Source organism: Cibotium barometz, chromosome 62 (assembly GCF_041138505.1).
Source record: "Cibotium barometz isolate CiBa-2024 chromosome 62, ASM4113850v1, whole genome shotgun sequence".
NCBI lineage: Eukaryota > Viridiplantae > Streptophyta > Polypodiopsida > Cyatheales > Cibotiaceae > Cibotium > Cibotium barometz.
Window position 1 is genome coordinate 35,369,082 of NC_141107.1, and position 21,626 is coordinate 35,390,707.

General features: G+C 44.8%; 1 protein-coding gene across 1 annotated transcript in view; it reads left to right on the forward strand.

Annotated features, from left to right (window-relative positions):
• The window catches only part of LOC147604410 (SNF1-related protein kinase regulatory subunit beta-2-like), a 60,431-nt gene extending 39,025 nt beyond the window's left edge, over positions 1-21,406 (forward strand). Inside the window, exons 2-4 of the mRNA XM_086795253.1 lie at positions 20,083-20,264; positions 20,414-20,576; positions 20,666-21,406. Coding sequence (XP_086651379.1) covers positions 20,083-20,264; positions 20,414-20,576; positions 20,666-21,004 — 684 coding nt within the window. The 3' untranslated portion in view covers positions 21,005-21,406. The remainder of the gene's footprint in view (positions 1-20,082; positions 20,265-20,413; positions 20,577-20,665) is intronic.
• The last annotated feature ends 220 nt before the right edge of the window (positions 21,407-21,626 follow it).

Below are 21,626 nucleotides of genomic sequence, written 5' to 3' on the forward strand. Positions count from 1 at the left end.
GAGAGGGAGAGCTTGGATGTTGGAGAAGGAGAGGGTGAGCTTGGAGAGGTTGGAGAGGGTGAGCTTAAGAGCTTGGAGAGGGAGAGCTTGAGCCTTGGGTCTTGGAGAGGGAGAGCTTGGAGAGAAGAGGGCTTGAGGAGAGCATGGAGGTAGAGGTCTCTTATATAGAAGAAGAGGGGAGCCATGTGGGACAGAGAGACTCGAGAGAGAAGCTTTGGAGGAGTGGCGCAAGGGCCAAACGGTCAAGACAGATAGCCGTTGGCGCCCCGCCAACGGTCTGTTTGACCGTCCCCGTACGGCCAGGGAACGGCGTTCCAGGGATGTTCCCGGAACGAGTTCCCGGCGTCCCCACTTCGCCGTCAGGTTTCCGTCCCGCGGACGTCCCGCCCCCGTCCCACGCGCTCCCCGTCCCTAGGGTCCGTTCCCCCCATCCCATGTCACTATGACGGGTGCAAGCTGGACTCGAACTTCCTCTTCTTCTCTTGATCACTAATATGCATGAACGTTGATACTTCCAAGAGAATCTTCCAAAATTTTGATACATAAGCATGCACCGATTCATGCTTCTTTTGATCAATGCTGTCCCACTTCTTAACAATCTTCTTTATAGCATTAGGGCATAAAACCGCTCCTTGAATTCATCCCAAGTGGCAACAGGATCCGGAGATAGCCTTTTGGAGATCCACGAATGGGAAGCCGTGCTCTTCAAGAACATGCTCACATGTCTAATCTTGGACTTCTCCGTAAGTCCTCATCACTAAAGGCAATATCAAATTGGGCAATAAAAGCCATGACCTTGGAAGCATCATACTCCCGACGGTTTGACTCAAATTGGACCCGACTTGTCACCTACTTTGAATTCTTTGAGCTTCTTGCCATGGTATCATCATCATGTTTTCTTTTTCCCCTATCCAACGGGGCAGCCCTTGCAACATGGGGCTCATGTGCTCTCGGAGTTGGTGGCCTTGGCAAAAGTAGCCTACCTGCATGCATAGATACATCTTTCCTTGCATCACCATGCTCATGGGAATACTCTTTGATATGAGTACCATGAGCTGAATTGTCATCATGTGCATCATGTGTATAGTGAGAAAATCTCAGCCCATGTGTGGTTTCTCCACGGGCCAGTTTTGTAGGCAATGTACCATGTCCTGCATGTGATGCATTCCTTCATATGCATATGCATATTCACCTAGCTGTCCACCCTCTCTAGCACAGGCATGTCTCTCATCCATGAAGTACCTAAGACTTTGATGATCCGTCTTGATAACAAACTCAACACCCATAAGGTAGTGCTTCCAAATCTTCAATGCATGAATGATAGCCATCAACTCTTTCTCATATGTGGGTGCGATCTTTTCGGCTCCTTGAAGTCTTCGACTTTCATAGGCCACAACATGGCCCTCTTGGTTCAAGATTGCAATCTCGTGAAGCATCACATTCAACCATAAAAGGCTTTGACAAATCCGGAATATTCAACATTGGTCCTTTGCTAGCATAAAACTTCAATGCTTCAAAGGATTCTTTTTCAGCTTTGGTCCACCGAAATCCCACGGCTTTCTTTGTCAAATCATGCAATGGACTAGCAACCACTACAAACCACTTGATGAACTTTTCTGTAGTAAGAGCATAAGCCAAGGAAACTTCGAACCGCATGCACACTAGTCAACTCTGGCCATTCCATAATAGCCTTGACCTTGTCTGGGTCTATCTTGACCCCTTCCTTGGACACGATGTGGCCGAAGTAGTGAATTTCTGACAAAAAGAACTCTCTCTTCTTGTCATTCACATACAATTGGTGCTTCCACAGTTCTTGAAACACAATATTAAAGTGCTTTCGATGCTCTTCCTCATTCTTAGAATGCACAATAATATCATCAAGAAAGTAGATGCAAACTTTCTCTGTGGTCGAAATATTCTCTCCATCATTCAGTTGAAGGTAGGCGGGGCATTGGTAAGACCAAAAGGCATCACCAAATACTCATAGAGTCCAAATGTGGTCCTGAATGTGGTCTTGTGAATATGCTTTAGAACAATCATGACTTGATGGTTACCACTCTTCAAGTTGATCTTGCTAAAGATGGTGGCTCCATCCAATTTGTCTAGGATATCATCAATCGTAGAAATAGGAAATCTGTTCTTAACAGTGATCTTGTTAAGAGCCTTGTAATCAATGCACATACGCCAAGAACCATTCTTTTTCTGAACCAATAAAGCTGGAGAACAAAAGGGTGATGAACTAGGTCTAATCAAACCCTTCTCCGATAACTCAAAGCTTCATAATCTCTTCTTGTTGTGCCTGACTCACACAATAGGGAGGATGGTTAGGAGGTGAACTTCTTGGCATAATGTCAATCTGATGATCTTCCGGTCTCTCCGGGGGTAACTCTTCTGGTAGAGTATCTGCAAAACAATCTTCATATTTCTTTAGGAAATCTTTCCTTTAATGATGAAGAGTTGGGAGTGATTCATCACTCTCAGATTCCTTAGGATCTGTGACATAAACCAAGTACGAAGAAATAGATTGCTTTATTGCTTTAGGAACCTAGAGAGAGAGAGAGAGAGAGAGAGAGAGAGAGAGAGAGAGAGAGAGAGAGAAATCATTGGGGTGTTTGGGGATAGATCAACTTGATGTTTTCCCACCGGCAATTTGTACTTCCTTGTGGAGATACCACTCTTGATTGGGTTGCCAAATCATAGTGAAGCCATGTCTTGTCTCTTATTCGACTCGAAGCATGGGAAATCTGATTCTGGCTCCTTTCTTCCATTAATGTCCATATGAAAATCTTGCATTAACTCAATCCACCTTGCCTTCTTTCCCCTCAAGTTAGGTTGATCGATTCATGGTCGGTCAAGATTGAAAACTTGGAGCCATACAAATAGTGTCTTCAAAATATGTATCACAGCATAAAGCTCTTTTTCCTGAGTAGGGTACCTAATGTAAGCCCAGCAGTGTGTGTAGTGACAAATTCAACCACATGTCCAAGAGATAAAGATAGATAGATAGAGAGAGAGAGAGAGAGAGAGAGAGAGAGAGAGAGAGAGAGAGAAGGGTATAGGGATCTTGCACAGTACACCACACTGAGCCCGCCCCCTTTCAGGAATTTTTTCAGGAACAATCCGCAGGCTTTTCCAAGCTAGGACCGATACAACAAATGAATAAAATATCAAACAAATATGTCGATGAAGAGGCCTAGCTCGGTGTCAAGCCACAAGATCTGATGCCGAGCATACCACAAGGTTGACCCACAAGAGTCTCTCACCGGGCTAGTATCAATGTCCAAAGTTTAATCAAATCCCGAATCCTCATGGATGTCCAAGGGAAAATCTGGTAGGCACTTCAAGGAAACAAACACCGAGGTGGTGGAAACGAGTCCCCAAATGGCAATCCTCCTGGTGAGGATTTTGAAGAAGAGGTATTAGCAAAGCGGAAGATAAAAACGGCGGGCAGCTAAGAGCAGCAAGCGGCTCTGTGCAGAGTGGCAACAGTTGTGTTGGCCAACAACGGCTCCAACACAGGCAGTGGTACTGGGGTAGTGCGCGGCTAAGAAAAGCGCTACAGGTGGCTCTTGGTAGGCAGCACAGGCAGGCATAAGTGGACGCCGCAAGGCAGCGCGGTGGTGGAGGCAGGCGGTGCTATAGGAGAAACGGTGGCGCAACAAGGCGGCGACGGTTCTATCACCAGTGGTGGTGTTTCAGGGTGATGGCGCCATAGGCACAAGGCGGTGATCTGGCGGTGGCAGTGTAGTTGATGAGGTTGATGGAGATGATCCTTTTGCTCTCCACAAAGTTGATCTTCACGGAGTTGATCTCCACCAAATTGATCTATATCATCAAAAGGGATACATGCTTCTTTTATACTTGAAGAGGGTCCCTGCTGTTTGCTATGCTTTGCTTTTGTCTCTTCTGCTTTTTATATTCTAATAATAATCAAACATGGCCAAAAGTTCTTGATTTAAGCTTTTCTAACTTCAGGGCCTTGCTTTTTGGAAAACGGGCTTAGCTTCTTGATCTAGCTCAGTCTCCTCTTTCCAATGGTGCCCTTAGTTCGCGGTCAACTCAGTTTGACTTTTTTGCTTTTTCTTGCTTTTTACCCAAGACTAGCGCTTTTTCCTAGACCCTGTTCCCATGCTTTGATGATTATGTCCATGTGTCCGGGCATGAGTTCCATTGTGTGAAAAGAGCTAGGAGGGCCAAACAGTTACACTTGGGCTTCTTTGAGCTTCTTGCTCTCAAAGAAACATATTTACTCTCTTGGAACAGAGTTGTCCCTATTACGAATGGTTTACCAAAATCCAGTTAAGGATAAGACAAGTGAATCCTTCACCTTCATCTTAAGGCTTTGAAAAGCCTCATCCATCTTTCCATTCTAATCAATAGGACTATTAGACTTCCGTCCACGTCCTTTGTGAAGGTTACTCAATGGAAAAGTTATCTTAGAATATTATTGCACTAACTTCCTAAGGAAAACAATGAATCCCAAAAAAGAACGAAGCTATGTAATAGCATGAGCAACCGACCAATCTAATACCTTTTGTATACGCTCATCATCAATGCTCATGTCTTGCCTGGAAATTCAATGTCCCAAGTAAAACTAGTCCTTTCTATAAGAACTCATACTAAGAGATTTTGCATATAGCTTCTCACGCGTGAGGATATCTAAAGATGATTTGGAGGTGCTTTTCATACTTCCTCAAGAGAACCTCGTAGACCAAAATATTGTTTAAGAATACCACAACAAATTTACTTAAATAACCTCGAAAGAGATCATTTATCATTTTCTAGAACGTGGTTGGAGCATTCGTGGTACTATGTGCACCCTCACCTTGAGTTCTTGTAAAGCTTCTACTGAATAAAGAAGTTCCTACAGGGTGCTGGCCGTTCCGGCTTAGTGCGCTCTCTTTATATTGTTGTGGCTTCCTGCTGCGTTCATACTTTGTTAACATATTTGAAGTGTTTATCTTCTGTTCCGAGTCCCCGATCACTTACAGTGGTATCAGAGCGCAGCTTTTCCAAATTTCTTGGAGAAGAGCAAAGATCTTGGAAGGATCCAGAAAAGTTTTCATAGCTTGCTCCGACATCTATCCTATTGATAGAACAACCTTGCTAGGATATGATATGAAATCACTATTTGAGCACATGGCTATAGGGTTCTAGAAGACCCTTGATGCTCAAAAGGAGTTTTATATCGGATAGCTGGACAAACTCTTGGAACAGTTGGCCAAGCGAGAGGCTTTGTTGAGCAACTACCGACGCTACCCAAATGTGGAAAGGCTACTATCTGGAAAGGATAGGTCGGTAATGGATATTTTTTGAGACTTAGCACAAATGTATGCCGAAGATCCTCAGATTTTGGCTTTTAGATACCTTTGGGAGAATGGTAACATCAAGGTGCAACCCAATGGCCAATTTCTCATTCCAAACCCTCCTGAGCAGTACAGAAAACGTTTACCCTAGGACTTGGATGAGCACTCATCCTCGCACAACTCCCTCTCTTCCTCCTAGGAAGAGCAGCTCCCGCGCTAGGGTGAAATAGGGTGTTGGTTTTGCATTGCAGATAGTATCACCCCGTGATTCTTTGTGGCAGCCTAAGTTCACAGATTGTGGAGCAGTGGGACACATGACGGTCTTTTGCCCTCATCCAATTATTACACATCATGATGATAGACAGGCTTCGCCTGAGATATAGGTTCTTTGACGAGGGATTTCAGCCTCTCATGAAGGCTTATGTTTTGTGTAAAAAGGATGCTATTTCGCATACACCTAGGTTGTGTACTTTTGCCAAGTATCCTTTGATCAGGTAAGTATTTTGGCTTATGTATATGCAATTCTTTTGAAATAAATATATCCAGTCTTTCTGTCGCTTGAATATATGTTTTTACTCTTGCATGTATGTGCAAGGAGAACCCTCCGGTTGTTGGTGTTTGTTGCAGGAAAGATACTTTGAGCAATCCAGCTATCTATCTTTCTTTCTTGGCCGCAAAGCCACTAAACTAATTCATGATTTTGGTATTTTATGCGATATAGAGTCATTAAGATTCGGGTTCTATCTATCTCCAATGAGGATTTAATGCATTTCTATGGCGCTTTTGTCATTATGATTGTGCAAACACATGACAATTATATTAGCGTCAGCTCTTGAATCAAGTTTTCGCTCCCTTTATTTGGGATGCATTGGACATATGGAACTCATGGATATCTCATGGAATGAGAATTTTGCTATGGATTTCTATTGGCGACCGAAATGCCTGTAAAACTATATATTTCAAAAAAATTTATGGAGCACCATATCTATGCTTGTGACTCGTTCTTATCTTATATTATACACGTGAGCCCACCTCTCCTTCCAGATCTGTGATCAGAATACCGCCACCACGGAGTGCACGTGGTAGAGTGAACTTGAGCCCACCTCTCCTCCAAGGTGTGGGATCAGGATACCAATATAAAGTGTACGTGGTAGAGTGAACTTGAGCCCATCTCTCCTCCAAGGTGTATGCTCTGAGTACCGACACGGAGTGCATGTGGTAGAGTGGACATGACGTCTCGTTGGCATGGGACTTGTGTCTACGCCAAGGGTCATGTGATCTAGCATCCCGTTGGCAGGGGACTGTGTCTACGTCAACTGTGGATGAAATCACTCATGGAAGGGTTGGTGATCCTAGTGAATGAGTATGTGAACTCATGGAAAGGTTGGTGACCCTAGTGACTGAGTATGTGAACTCATGGAAGGGTTAGTGACCCTGGTAACTTGGTAAGTGAGTATGTGAACTCATGGAAGGGTTGGTGACCCTAGTGAGTTATGTAAACTCATGGAAGGGTGGTAGCCCTAGTGAGTATTTCATGAATTCATGAAAGGGTCGTTGTCCTAGTGAATAAAGTCTTGTGGAAGAGGAAACTCTGGCGAGCATGTTTGGCTTCATGTAAGGGTCATTGCCCTGGGAAAGCACTTGTACTCTTGTATAGGGCTCACTACAAAGCGCAAGTACCTGTGAAGAGATGGACATGTGAAGCATGTTATGCTTGGGCATGTGTATGGATCATAGGGGTGGTACCCTTATGCAGTCCAATGGCATGGCAAGATGTTTTGTGGCTATGTACTCTGTCCATTTTCTTTTTACAGATACTCATAGCTACTTATGTATTTATGGATGTTTGGGACACACTTGCCACTTGTACCTGTGTCTGCTGACTCTTGACATGGCCGCTAGAAGTAGCCAAAGTTTGTTTCTTGATACGGTTGACTCTTGTGCCCGTATTTGACTTCGGATTATGGATTTGGATTTATGGCTTCAATGCCTGGATTGTGAATATATTGGATTTTGGACTTGAGCCCAGCTACTTCCTCCGTAGTAACGGATGGATATCCAACTGGGAGCGTAACTGGTAAAGTCGCCCACTTCGTGGAAGTTGGGACACGGTTATGGATCTATGGAGACTTGCCTAGTCTCGCCCATTTATTTGGGACATGATTATCTCTTGAATATATGGATTGAAGCTTAAAGATGCGGACAACTTTTACAAAGCTGCCGAGAATGTCACTAGCATGGACATTTCCCAGCATGAAAGGTGCCTCTTGGCTGCATAAATTTCAGTTGGAACTATTTTTTTCTATGGCTATGGTTGCATACTACAGATTGGCACTGAATCTCCTACATTTGAAGAGTATGTTTCTAGTATCACGCTTATACAGTTGCGGACAACTACTTATAAGGCGGAGGGGATGTCACCATTTGCTCTATTCAGAAGTCTTGATCGGTGTTTAGGGGCAAGCCCACACTCAAAATGGAACCAAGGTGAGAATGGGGATTGTCCACATAAGGAAGCTGAAGCATTCACTAGCAAGGATTTGCCTGAAAGGTTGCCACACAACATGAGCATCATGGGGTTTTAATCATTTAAGTGACTTATATGGATGTGTTCACACATCGTTAAAGGCTGGCTGGACATATTATTATTTGGGCATGAATCCTTGGACAAAAAGAGGTGCCTAGCTACAAACTTGGGGAGCAAGCTGGGAAAAGCAATAATTGGGATATTTTGAGCAAACATAGCCACTTTTGGCAAAGAGGAAAAGCTTAGCTAAAGAGACAGCTGGTCGACTCCATAAAAAGCAGGAAGGGGCTGTCTTTTGGAGTACATGCACTTGAGAACACGTGGCCGACTGCAGCTGAACATCCCTCTCTTGCGTGTGCACAGTTATAGGGGGCAGCAGCCGCTGATTGACTCTCTCTTTTGGAGGTGCATGAGAGCACAGATGGGCCAACGGCAGCATATCTCTCTCTCTTGTGCACACAGGCGGGCAGCAGCTTTTTTTAACTCCTCTCTCGCTTTGCTGCCTGCTGCAGAGGCGCTGGCCGTACAGCAGCAGCTCTGCACTTTTTGCTGCTGGCTGTCCTCAGCCTGCCAACCACAGAAGTGGCCGTACAGCAGCTGTACTGACAGCCATACAGTCAGCTGCACAGCAGCTGTACAGCAGCCGTACTCACCCACATGTGTGCCTTCAGCTGGTGTTTTTTCTCTCTCAGTTCTGGCTGGGCATTTGGGGACTGTTTTGAGATAGATTTTGGACAGTTTTTGGGGTGTTTTGAGACAGCTTTGGGCTGATTTTTGAAACTGTTTTTTTTTTCTCTCTCTCTCTGGTTCTGGGAAGAAAGCCAGGCTTGAGACTTGTTTATGCTATGTGGAAGGTTGCTCAGTATAGCTGTGGAAAATCTGGTGCCATGTGCACCCTCACCTTGAGTTCTTGTAAAGCTTCTACTGAATAAAGAAGTTCTTGCGGGGGGCCGGCCATTCCAACTCAGTGTGCTGTCTTTATATTGTTGTGGCTTCCTGCTATGTTTACTCTGTTTGCATATTTGAAGTGTGTATCTTTTGTTCCAATTCCCCAGTCGGTTACAGCGGATGATTAATTGATAAAGTGCAAGCTATGGTTTATGTTAAGTTTGCACATGGGGTTTACACGCATGGCATATTTGGCATGCCGGAGGCTGTTCAACACGGATGGACGGACATCATACAGTGCCTTATTGGAGACTTCGACAGGATGCAGCAGCAGAGGTGTCTCAACATGTGGAGCCGGGGCCCATTGGCTTGGAGCACCCATCATGGCACTACCCTCCCCTCCCCCGCCCCCAAAAGAGCGGGCCAGCTGGAGAGTGAGTCCCACCTTATTTTTCATTCGAGGGTTGTTCTTGGAAAAAAAGTAAAAACCTCTGTAATCCCTCTTCAGTGTGCACAGGCTGTGATTAGAACAATGTCATGTGTATAAGGGCACCACTAGTCATGAGCCTGCACCCCCAAATCTGTCCATGAAGAGTGAGATCTCATCAATATACAAACCAATATATATATATATATATATATATATATATATGTATACGTAGAAAGAAAGAAAGAAAGTTATATTAACGTCTATGGAAGACCCAAGAGCCTATGACTCACGAGACCAAAAGTAATACAATGGTACCATGGATATACTAAGCCATGGAAAACTGAAAGAAAAAGTAAAATGAAAACATATGACAGTACATGTGATCACCAGATGATCCTGTGTAGAGTGAGAAAAGCTGTGATCAGCTAATGACGATAACCATCTCGGCCAGGACCAATTTGATGGTGGAGTGAATGCGAGGCCTCTGTGATGGGAGCGTGTCATGTTGACGGAGAACCTCCCTAATCTATCTCTGTGTGGTGGAGGGTCCTGATGCTCTAGGTCAGGGACGTTTGGCTCGTAGAATGGATCGAGCTCTCTCGCTACTAAGAACTCCTGTGGGGGGCATGGAGCTGGAGCATGGGTGTGGGTGGTGGTCGGCTCTGATGTTGTAGTAGAGGAAATGTTGGGGGCAATGGATTCCGATGTGGATGTGTGTACCACAAAGAAATCTGTGATGGCTCTCTATGAGGTGTCCCATCATCGGAGCCGGGGCTGTCTCTCAGCATGCTGCCTCAACACTACATCCCTGTGTCATCTGAGCTCCATCAAGTACATGCCCAAGCAACTCTGATCTTCAAACAATATCACCCGTGTGAGTGGTCTGAATCCGTCTTGGAAGAGGTAGTGGAATCTCCCCCATATCTCATAGTAAGCCGGGCAACTGAACAGATAATGGGCCTCATCCTCTACTGCTCCTGTGATGCATACTGCGCATGTCCTCTCCTCATGTGGGATATCCTCAGCTTTACCAATCTCTACTCTGAGGCGGTGGGAGGATACCCTAAGCTGGCCGATCGTGATACTACGCATAGCATGTGACGTGTGTATCTATATGTATCCCGGGATCTAAAAGAATCCATCCTCGAAGAGTCTCAAGAAGTGATCCTTGTAGATCTCACACTTCTTACCAATCTATGACGGTGAAACTCGCAGGCGGTGGGCGGTGCCCGGAGAACTAGGGCCTTTGACACACTTGTTGATACCATCAATGCATATTCAAACATGTAAACATAGCCACAGCCTTAACACATATCCATCATCACTTTGCATAAAACATAAAAGCGATAAAACATCCACAAATGCTGAAAATGGAGCTTGCACGTGTGACACCGCATAGAAGCCGGAATGGGCCGACCCCCCCCCCCCCCCTTTACCCAAGGAGAATAATATCATGTACAAGCTTTGAGGGCCTTACTCACCCCACGGGAGATGCTGGATTATCCATATACAAATGCCATAACACAGCCCAACACAAGGCAACTGAGCCGGAACATAGGCTGTAGAAATGCCGAGCCAACAACATAATCCATATACCTCCGTGTGGGTACTGATTCTTCCCCAAAAACCACGGGTCTTCATGCAATAGAGCTGGTACAGCAAGTACAACTCTCCATTCAGTCGGTACAGCAGGTACAATGGTTGGTACAGTCGGTACAGTAGGCATGGCTGGTACAACCGGTATAGTGGTTGGTATAGTAGGTACAACAAGTACAAATGTTGGTACAGCATGTATAGTGACTAGTACAGCAGAAACAGTGGTTGGTATAGCAAGTATAGAAGCTGGTACAGTCGGTACAATGGGTGGTACAACAGGTACAAAGGCTGGTACAACAAGTACAATGGCTAGAAATCATAATAAATGATTAAATATTCTTGCCTTCAGTATTTCTTCGCGATGGAAGCCTCCAAAACAGTCCCCAACAGCCGGTATTCTTCATGGGCAGCCTTCAAGAGAGAGAAAGAGAGTAGCCATCATTAGGGCAGCCTGTAATGGTGGTAGAGGCTAGTGTGCAGCAAGAGAGCCTCTATTAATGAAGAGAGAGGACTCCAATTTATAGATTTGGGCCTCCCATGAGCTAGAATGGCAAGAGAAGGCTACAATAACAAGTGGAGAGCCACACAATAGTTGAAGTGACAAGTGTCTCACTTTGATCCACTCTCTAACAAGTGTCAGGCCACTTGTCTCACTTTGGTCCACTTTCTTGCCACATGTCCCAATCTAAGAGATGGGTCCTTCCATAAACTTTATCTCTATAAATATCCCAACTGGTAGACATTCTGTCAACATAGGCACTTTGCCAACTCTTGGTATCTGCTCAATTCCAGATGTAATGACGCGAACAGAATTTCCGTCGGAGTCGAGCCAAAAATGTCTCAAAAATCCAATATAACTGAAGAATCCATGTCCCAAAGAAATGGGTGAGACTAAACAAGTCTCCATAATACCAATATCAAAATCATGTCTCAAAATAAATGGGCGAGAATTCCATGGAAGATATGCTAGACACAGGCACAAGAGCCAATTGTGTCTCAATCACCAATATCAATGAGATAATCATATGTTGGGGTAAAGGCGTTATGCCCACCCTTATAGTGTGTACAAGCCCATAAGTTATAGTACATAGTACACTTAGTACTTTTAATGTACTAAGTGCACTATGTGTACTAGTGCAATATACATGTGTGATAGGGGAGTCACACACTCATGCTTTTCATGAGTTGACTTATCCCCACAACTCTCTCTCTCTCTCTCCCTTGCTTCTCTGTGTATATCTCCCATGAATGAACTCTAAACCCTAATTCAGGTTTCTCCCCATCAACTGGTATCAGAGCGTTGGTCTCTCCAGATTCTTCTTGAGTGCTGATTTCTGTCATTCCTTGCCCAGCCAGTAGGCGTGGGCTGGCTCAGCTGTTGCCCAGCCAGCAGCGTGGGCTGCCCCAGCTGCCCAGCAGCCAAGCGATGACTGCCCAGCAGCCAGGCGGGCTGCACAGCAGCCACGAGCGAGGAGGTCAGCACACGGCGCAGGCAAACGGCGCAGGCGAACACTGAAGCAAGGCGCTGGTGGCCAAAGAAGCGAGTCGGCTCAGCAGCGAACGCAAGCGTGTAGAAGGCGCACGGCGAAGCAAAGCATAAGCAGCTACGTGAGCGACTCTAATCAGCAAGGCGCTAGGCGAATACGTCAGGCGGGCGTTAAGCGCTAGGCGAAACTGGAGGGTGTGAGCGTGGAACGAACACGCGTGAGCAACGGGGGGCACCTACTTCCGACTTCAGGCGCCTACAACAACTGAAGCGCAAGGACAGTCAACGCAGCAGCAGCCACTTTTTTGCATCTGAGCGTGGAGCGAAGACGCGTTGGGCAGCACTTCTTGATCTTCATCGCTGCGCTCTCGGCCATTTGCTGCTGCAGACTCGTCAGGCTCGCTATGGTCCCTCCTTCCTTCGCATTCTGCCATTGCCCGCAACAGTCACCTGTGTAAAGGCGCCTCTCTTGAGCCCGACTACAAAGGTTTGCATGAACAGCAGCATCAGCATCAAGCATCAGCACCAAATTCATCAACCCGCCTGCAAATCAGAGAAAAATCCAGAAAATTCAAGGTATTCTGCTTCAATTTTTTTTGGGATTTGCAATTGAGCAAATACAGTAATCAATTGAGCAGGTACAGGTGCCCAATTGCTCAATTTTTGAGCAAAATTGGCAAAATCGGGTGACATTGGTCACAATCAGGATAAATTTGCAGGAAATTGGTCAAATCAGGATCAATTTGCAGGAAATTGGATGTCAAAATTTGGGGCTTTTGATGTAATTGTGCAATTAAGCACTCATACATGCTGTATGATGTGAAAAATCGCACATTTGGCCAAAATTGCAGCAAATTGCAGCAAATGCAGTGCAAATCAAGGGGCTTTTGTGCCGATTTGGTCGATTTGCATGCAGGCGATCGCATTTGATGCTGTGGTTAATGTGCTAATGCCTTACAAGCACTCAATGTGCCTGTAAATCAAGGGGCTTTCATGTATTTGATGTATATGTGGCCAGGGGGAAGCATCGTGAACACTCTGGATGCCTTCATGTGCGCCAATGTACCATGCATGATCAGAAATTGATCTCAAATCAAGGGGCTTTTTCAAGTTTGTATGCTTGTTGAGCTTGGCAAAGCAGCAGGCAAGTCATTTATGCCTTGAATCCTCAAAAATCAGCTTGCAGTCAAGGGGCTTTTGCCCAATTTCTGTTCGGAACTGTTGTATGCAGTATACAGGACTGTAAAAGTCTGATTTTCACTCATTTGGACAGCCAGGAGAGCATTTATTGCTACTGTACCTGCTGGTACAGATTTGGTACAGATTTGTACATGTTTTGGCATGGCTGTACACTGTTTTGAGTGATCAAAAGGTTCAAATTCAGCTGCTGAAATTGCCGGTACAGGTTTGGTACATCATTGGTGAGCACTTGGTACTGCTGTACAGTACTTTGGAAGGGCAAAAGAGCACATTTAAGGTGCTGTCCAAAATCTGCAGCAACCAGATTTTGGTGTTTTCATCACAAAAAGTGGGAGAAAAGTTGCATTCTTGCTTCCGCAGTGGGAGATAAAGCTTGGGAGAACATTTGTGAGCACTTTGTGTGCTTTGGGTGCAGTGTTTGCACATCTTGGGTGCAGTGTTTGCACATTTGCAGGGAGTCAGGCATTACAGGTTGCATTTTGCTATGGCAACCACAGGTGAGAGCTCTTCATTGCTTCACATCAAGAAGCTTGAAGGCTCGCATAATTATGATATTTGGCAAACCCAGTGCTACAATGTGTTGCTCCAGAAAAAGCAGCACAAGCCTATCAAAGAAAGGGGTGTGATGCCCGCTTCTCTTACAGCTGAAGAGTGGGAAGATATGGATGAGCTGGCAAGATCTACTATCATGTTGTCTGTGTCAGACTCATTACTTTTCAGCATTCGTGAAGAGAAGACAGCTTGGGGAATGTGGCAGAGATTGCAGGACTTGTATGCCCAACAAAGTGCCTCAAGCAAAGTGTATTGGTTGAAGAAACTCATAGGTCTTCAGATGAAGGAAGGGGCGTCTATGACAGCCCATTTAAATGAGTTTAATGGTATTGTCAGCCAGGTCATCAATCAAAAGTTGGCAATGGACGATGAGTTCAAAGCCACTTTTTTGTTATGCACTTTGCCAGAGAGTTGGGACACATTTAGGACAGCCACTAGCAATTCGCATGCTATGCTGTCATATGCAGATGTTGAGGGTGCTCTTCTTCAAGAAGAGATGAACAGGAAAAACAACTCTGTTGGAAAGTCCAATGCAATGAATGCACGTGGGAGATCCCAGCAAAGGGGGAAAAGCCAAGAACGGGGAAGGAGCAAGTCTCGCTCCAAAAAGGATTTGGAATGCCATTATTGTGGCAAGAAGGGACACATTAAAAAGCAATGCTACAAATGGAAAAATGATCAAAAGGAAAAGGGAAAAGGCAAAGACAAAGAGAAGGATGAAGCCAAAGATGTAAAGCCAAAGGGCAAAAGTGGAGTCAAGATTGAAGAAATCAATGTGTCACATGCAGGTGGCAGTGAGGATGAGGTCCTCTTTACGTCTTCACTTGATGCCCATTCACTTCTTACAGGTGGTCATGGTATGCACTCATGGATCATTGATTCAGGTGCCTCCTTTCATGTCACAGGTTGCAGAGACTTGTTTGTCAGGTACACTGCTGGCAATGAAGGAGTGGTTTATTTGGGTGATAACCATGCATGCAAAATTCTTGGCAGAGGTGATGTAAGGCTTGTATTTTCAGATGGCTCACAGCTTATGCTCCATGATGTCAGGCATGTGCCTGAGATCAAGAAGAATCTGCTTTCTACTGGACAGCTTGATGATGCTGATTATGTTACCACATTTGGTAGTGGAAAGTGGAAGATTAGTAAGGGCTCACTGGTTGTTGCCAGAGGCTCTAAGGTGGACACTCTTTACTTTATGCATGCAGGTGTTTGTCACCATGCTAATGTAAATGCAACCGAGCTGCCGGAAATTTCTATGTGGCATAGCCGGTTGGGACACATGAGTGTCAAGGGAATGGAGCAATTGTCTCGTTTGGGTTACTTGCCTTCTCTAAAGTTTTCAAGTTTTCAGTTTTGTGAGCATTGTATATATGGTAGGCAACTACAGTGCCCCCACAAGAAAGCTCTTGGACAGAAAGATGCTCAGTTAGAGCTTGTGCATACAGATGTATGTGAGATGCCTCAGCTTTCTTTGGGAGGGGCAAAATACTTTGTGTCTTTTATTGATGATGCCACACGCAAGGTGTGGGTTTATCCTCTTCGTTTGAAGAGTGATACATTCTCAGTGTTTCAGAAGTTTGTTGCTCATGTTGAGAATCAAACTGGCAAAACACTGAAGGCTTTGCGTTCCGACAATGGTGGAGAGTATACGTCCAAACAGTTTCAGGACTTTTGTGATGCTAAAGGCATCAAGAGGGAGCTCTCTACTCCTTATGATCCTCCACAAAACGGGACAGCAGAGAGGATGAACAGGACCATACAGGAGAAGGTCCGTTCTATGTTGTCGCATGCTGCATTACCTCATGGTTTTTGGGCTGAAGCTGTTATGACAGCCGTTCACCTTATAAACAGGTCACCTAACACGAGGCTTGGTGGGAAAGTGCCAGAAGAAGTATGGACAGGGAAGCCTCCGTCATACAAGCACTTGAGAGTGTTTGGTTGCGTTGCGTATGTGCACATACGCAGGGAAATGCGCACCAAACTTGATCCTAAGTCTCACAAATGCATATTCCTAGGATATGGTGACAGAGGTGAAATGGGGTATAGACTTTGGGATCCCATAAATAGAAAGATCATACGCAGCAATGATGTCATTTTTGATGAAACATGCATGTATAAAGAGCCTGCAAGGCAACAGGAGCCTGGCAGAGTCATCTTTGATGACGATGGACATCATGGACAACAACAAAGGGCTGTAAATCAGCCATTACATCAGGAAAACCAGCCCTTAAATGGTGCTGAAAATGGTCCAAATGGACAGCCAGATATGGCAGAAGATATCCCTATGGATATACCACAGTTGGAGGATATACCGGGCATGATTTTTCAGCCTTATGGCATGGAACAGGAGCCACCAATGGGTGATATGCAGGCTGGACAGCAACCTGCAAATGATGGTCATTGGGTACGGAGGTCCACAAGACCCTCCAGAGCCCCTGACAAGTTTGTTCCAGGGGTTGACTATTTGATGCTTACTGACTGTGGGGAGCCCTCATGTTATAAAGAGGCTTTACAGAGGGCAGACAAAGCTCTATGGGAGCGTGCCATGAAGTCAGAGATGGATTCTCTGCATAAAAATGAAACATGGAAGTTGGTGCATTTGCCTGCAGGCAAAAAGGTTTTGCCATGCAAGTGGGTATACAGGCTCAAAGTTGCACCAGATGCAAAGCCAAGATACAAAGCCAGGTTAGTGGCTAAGGGCTTCAAGCAGGAATATGGTGTGGACTTTGATGAGATCTTCTCTCCAGTGGTCAAAATGACCACACTTAGAGCTGTGTTGGCTTTGGTTGCGCATGATGATCTGGACTTGATTCAGATGGATGTGAAGACTGCTTTTCTTCACGGTGATCTCCATGAGGAGATATATATGCAGCAGCCAGAGGGTTATGCAATAAGTGGGAAGGAAAAGCTTGTATGCAAGCTTAAAAAGAGTCTTTATGGACTCAAACAGGCACCAAGAGAATGGTATCATAAATTTGATACATTCATGAAAACTCAGAAATTCAGGAGAAGTGACATAGATCACTGCTTGTACACCAAGAAAGCTTTGGATGGCAGTCTCTTGATTCTCATTCTGTATGTTGATGATATGTTGATTGCCGGGAAATCTCGTAAAGAGATGGATGCCTTGAAGCAGAGGCTGCATCAAACCTTTGATATGAAGGATTTGGGTGATGCTAATCACATCTTGGGTATGCGGATACTTCGGGACAGAAATCAGCATGTGTTGTATTTGTCTCAGAAGGAATACATTGGCAAAGTCTTGCAGAGGTTCAATATGGACGGGGGGAAGAAAGCTAGTACTCCTTTGCCTCCATATGTGAAACTCAGTGCTATGGACAGCCCACAGTCAGATAGAGACAGGGCTGATATGGCCAAGATTCCGTATGCTTCAGCTTGTGGCAGTCTCATGTATGCCATGGTTGCTACTAGGCCGGACATTGCATTTGCAGTGGGAGTGGTTTCTAGATACATGGCCAACCCTGGCAAGAAGCATTGGGAAGCAGTGAAAGGTGTCATGAGATACCTGAAGGGCACACAGGATTTGTGCATTTGCTTTGGCAAACAGGATGCATTAGTGCATGGTTACACGGATTCGGATTATGCCGGTCATCCAGATAACCGGAAGTCTACTACCGGTTATGTGTTTACATTCACAGGAGGTGCTGTGTCATGGATATCCAGGATGCAGAAGTGCACTGCCTTATCTACTACAGAGGCCGAGTATATTGCAGCCACAGAGGCTTGCAAGGAGGCATTATGGCTATCTCGGTTAGTGGTTGATTTGGGTTATACAGGGGATATTCCATTGTTGCATTGTGACAGTCAGAGTGCCATTCAGTTGGCAAAGAACCCTGTTTTTCATGCAAAGACGAAGCATGTGGATGTGAAGTATCACTTCATCAGAGAGGTGATAGAGAACAAGCAAATTCGGCTTGTTAAGATTCATACGGATGACAACCCGGCTGATCTGTTGACGAAGAGTTTGCCTCCAGAGCGGTTTGCTCATTGCAGACACTTGATGGGCATTGGATGAGGCCAGTTTCAGCCTTGATATGGCCTTGTATATTATCATGTACATGCTGATTTTTCTTTTCCTTTACTTAAGGGCACTTTGCCTTTAAGTGGGAGGTTGTTGGGGTAAAGGCGTTATGCCCACCCTTATAGTGTGTACAAGCCCATAAGTTATAGTACATAGTACACTTAGTACTTTTAATGTACTAAGTGCACTATGTGTACTAGTGCAATATACATGTGTGATAGGGGAGTCACACACTCATGCTTTTCATGAGTTGACTTATCCCCACAACTCTCTCTCTCTCTCTCCCTTGCTTCTCTGTGTATATCTCCCATGAATGAACTCTAAACCCTAATTCAGGTTTCTCCCCATCATCATATGCCAATGAAAATCACCAACCAGTTGCTAAGACACTTAAATAAGTGCCATGCACAAGAAACTAGTGCCTCACACAAAAACATGTGCTATGCACACAAACTGGTGCCATTCAAGAGCACAAACCATGATGACAGAAAAGGTTGTTCTCCATAGTTCTGGCAATCCTTTCTCCCAATCCCAACAGTTCCCATGTTCTCCCATACAATCCCAACTCTGATCAACAAGCATGGTGTGGAAACAATGAAACATTCACTCCACAATCGCAACACGAATCCACGTGTATAGTGGAGTGCTCATTGAATTGCCCTCTTACAATCCCAACATGAATCCACATGCATGGTGAGATGAACAATGAACCTCTTGGCCTCTGTATGGGGAGATAGTGATTCTAATATGGCATAAAGATAAATAAATCCATGTCCCAAATAAATGGACAAGACAAAACAGTCCCATAAGTCCAGATATCATAATCCAAGCTCAAAGCACACAAACATGTGCCAATCCACATGACCCTTGGCGTACACATAAGTCCCTTGCCAACCAGGTATCATGTCCACTTTACCACTTGCACTTCGTGTTGGTACTCTGACCACACACCTTGGATGAGAGGTGGGCTCAAGTAACAAGATAAAACAATCACTCGCAGGCATAAATAGCGTGGTGTTCCATAAGCATTTCTGCTGCACATAGTTTATAGGCATTTCGGCCACCAACTCACTCTACCCTCTTAAGTGTCCATGTTCCCTTCCATCTGCTCTCTATTGTTCCACCCATACAAGGTAGAAACAATCTTCAAGAGAGCACGTAGGACAAGAGAACACTACACAGGGTATGTTGTGCTTGACACTACCCTCTGAAGTGCCCATGTTCCCTTCCATCTGCTCTCTATTTTTCCACCCACACATGGTAGAAACAATCTTCAAGAGAGCACGTAGGACAAGAGAACACTACACAAGGTATGTGAACAATGAGTTTCATAACTCCAATGCATCCCAAATAAAGGGAGCCATAAAGAATAATCCAACCCAATTAAAGGGAGTCATAAACATAATCCATAAACCTAAGGATGGATCCATACTTCCAAGATAAATTTTGTGAATTCATAAATCCTTAGACCAAGCTGTCTATTGCTCATGCTCTTGCTTCATAGGCTCTGAAGTGACTGGCCATGCTTAATAGCAATGATGGTAAGTGTGGTCCCCACTCGAGATCTTTTCTCTTCCTTATTGATAGAAGGAAGCCTCCGCTTCCAAGAAAGCCTATGCTCTAATACCAATGAAACTCGCAAGCGGTGGGCGGCGCCCACACACTTGTTGATACCATCAATGCATATTCAAACATTTAAACATAGCCACAGCCTTAACACATATCCATCATCACTTTGCATAAAACATAAAAGCGATAAAACATCCACAAATGCTGAAAATGGAGCTTGCATGTGTGACACCGCATAGAGGCCAGAATGGGCCGACCCCCCCCCCCCCCCCCTTGGAGTATTTTATCACCGAAGGAGAATAATATCATGTACAAGCTTTGAGGGCCTTACTCTCAGTGGGCCCACCCCAAACTTTGCATGTAGAATGTCATGTGGTACAGATGGCTTACTCCTGATCATGTATGACATCATTAGAGAGAGAGAGAGAGAGAGAGAGAGAGAGAGAGAGAGAGAGATTGTCTCACCATTATTGTCATGTATAGATTCCAATGGTACCCATTTCAAAGGGGAACGACGGAGGGTTCAGCCCATACCCTCCACGCAACTTTGAAATACAAATGCGAAATGATCATCAGCAAGAACGAGGCATTCCTACCATAATTCAGTGGACATATGGTGGGGATGAAGTCTACATAGAAGGCTCATGGGATAATTGGCATAAAAGGTTGCAGTGTCTTTTGTATGTTTTTTAATAATTTGCTTATTCACATGCTCCAGTCACACTGATCTTCTATCGTTTGTCCATTGCTTTTCTCTGAGTGTATGGTACTCAAAAGCCTTACGCATTTTCTTTACATTTATCATTGAATGCAGAACACGTTTGCAAAGGGCTGGAGATGACTTCACGATTGTGAAGCTCCTCCCACCAGGGGTATACCAGTTCAGTTTTTTAGTGAATGGGGAGCTTCGGTACTCACCAGACCTTCCATTCACACAAGATGAGAAGGGACTTATCAAGAATGTCTTGGATTTGCAAGTGAGGACCTTCGAGAAAAAATTGTTCACAGAACGATTCTCTTATGTTGAACCTGTGTCATGCCTCTCATTTCTGGATTTGTATGGCAGGAGAATATTCCTGAGAATGTTGAAAGTATATCAGGATTTGAACCTCCCAGGTCACCGGATTCAAGCTACGATAGTCTTTTCCCTACAATGGAGGATTTCAGCAAGGAGCCCCCAGCAGTACCACCTCAATTGCAGCTAACTCTCCTGGATGTGCATGATAATGCTGATGCTTCTGGCTCCCTGTTGCGTCCACAACACGTGGTTCTCAACCATCTGTATGTCGAGAAGGGGAGGACAGTACAGTCGGTGCTTGCTTTGGGTTTAACCCATCGTTTCCATTCAAAATATGTCACAGTTGTTCTTTACAAGCCCCGTCCTAAGAGAGCAGGGAACAGATAGTATGGAGGCTCTTAACGTATCTTGTAATATTTGTTTAGAGGCAAGAGGTACATGGGTGTGTGTGTGTTGGCTGGAGCAGTGGGACCAAAGCAGGGCTTGTGAAGCTCGGTTGGCTTGTTTGATGCAAGTAGTGACATTTTAGTTGTATACTAGCAATTTCCCGTTGCTGTGTTGTTGAGGTTAGTACAGTGCTCTTAAGCAACCAGAATTGTGTGAAGTTGCGTTTTTCCTTTTCACTAGCAACCTTCTGGCACGGACTTTTGAAGGGTAGGAAATATGTAAAATGTGAGAATTACAAACTTGGATTGTGTTCATAGTTAGTGACTTCCACTTTGTGTGTATCCTTTAAAAGTATGTTCTGTATTTGGAGGTTACAAAAATAAAATTTGAGACTTGTTTAACATATCTTCAAGCCACATCTGTGCCTATGCTCTCACCTTTTAGCAGCAAGTCCACAAGAGTCAATACCATGTCTCAGCGAGGTTTTGATGTCATTTTACGAGGTTCAAAATGGTGTGCGATAGGTGTAGACTGTAAAAGCACAATTGTAGTCAGATTCTAGTGTGCTACTAGCTTTCTATGCTGCAAAACTGAACTACCAGGTACTCCAGCTTCCTTTGAG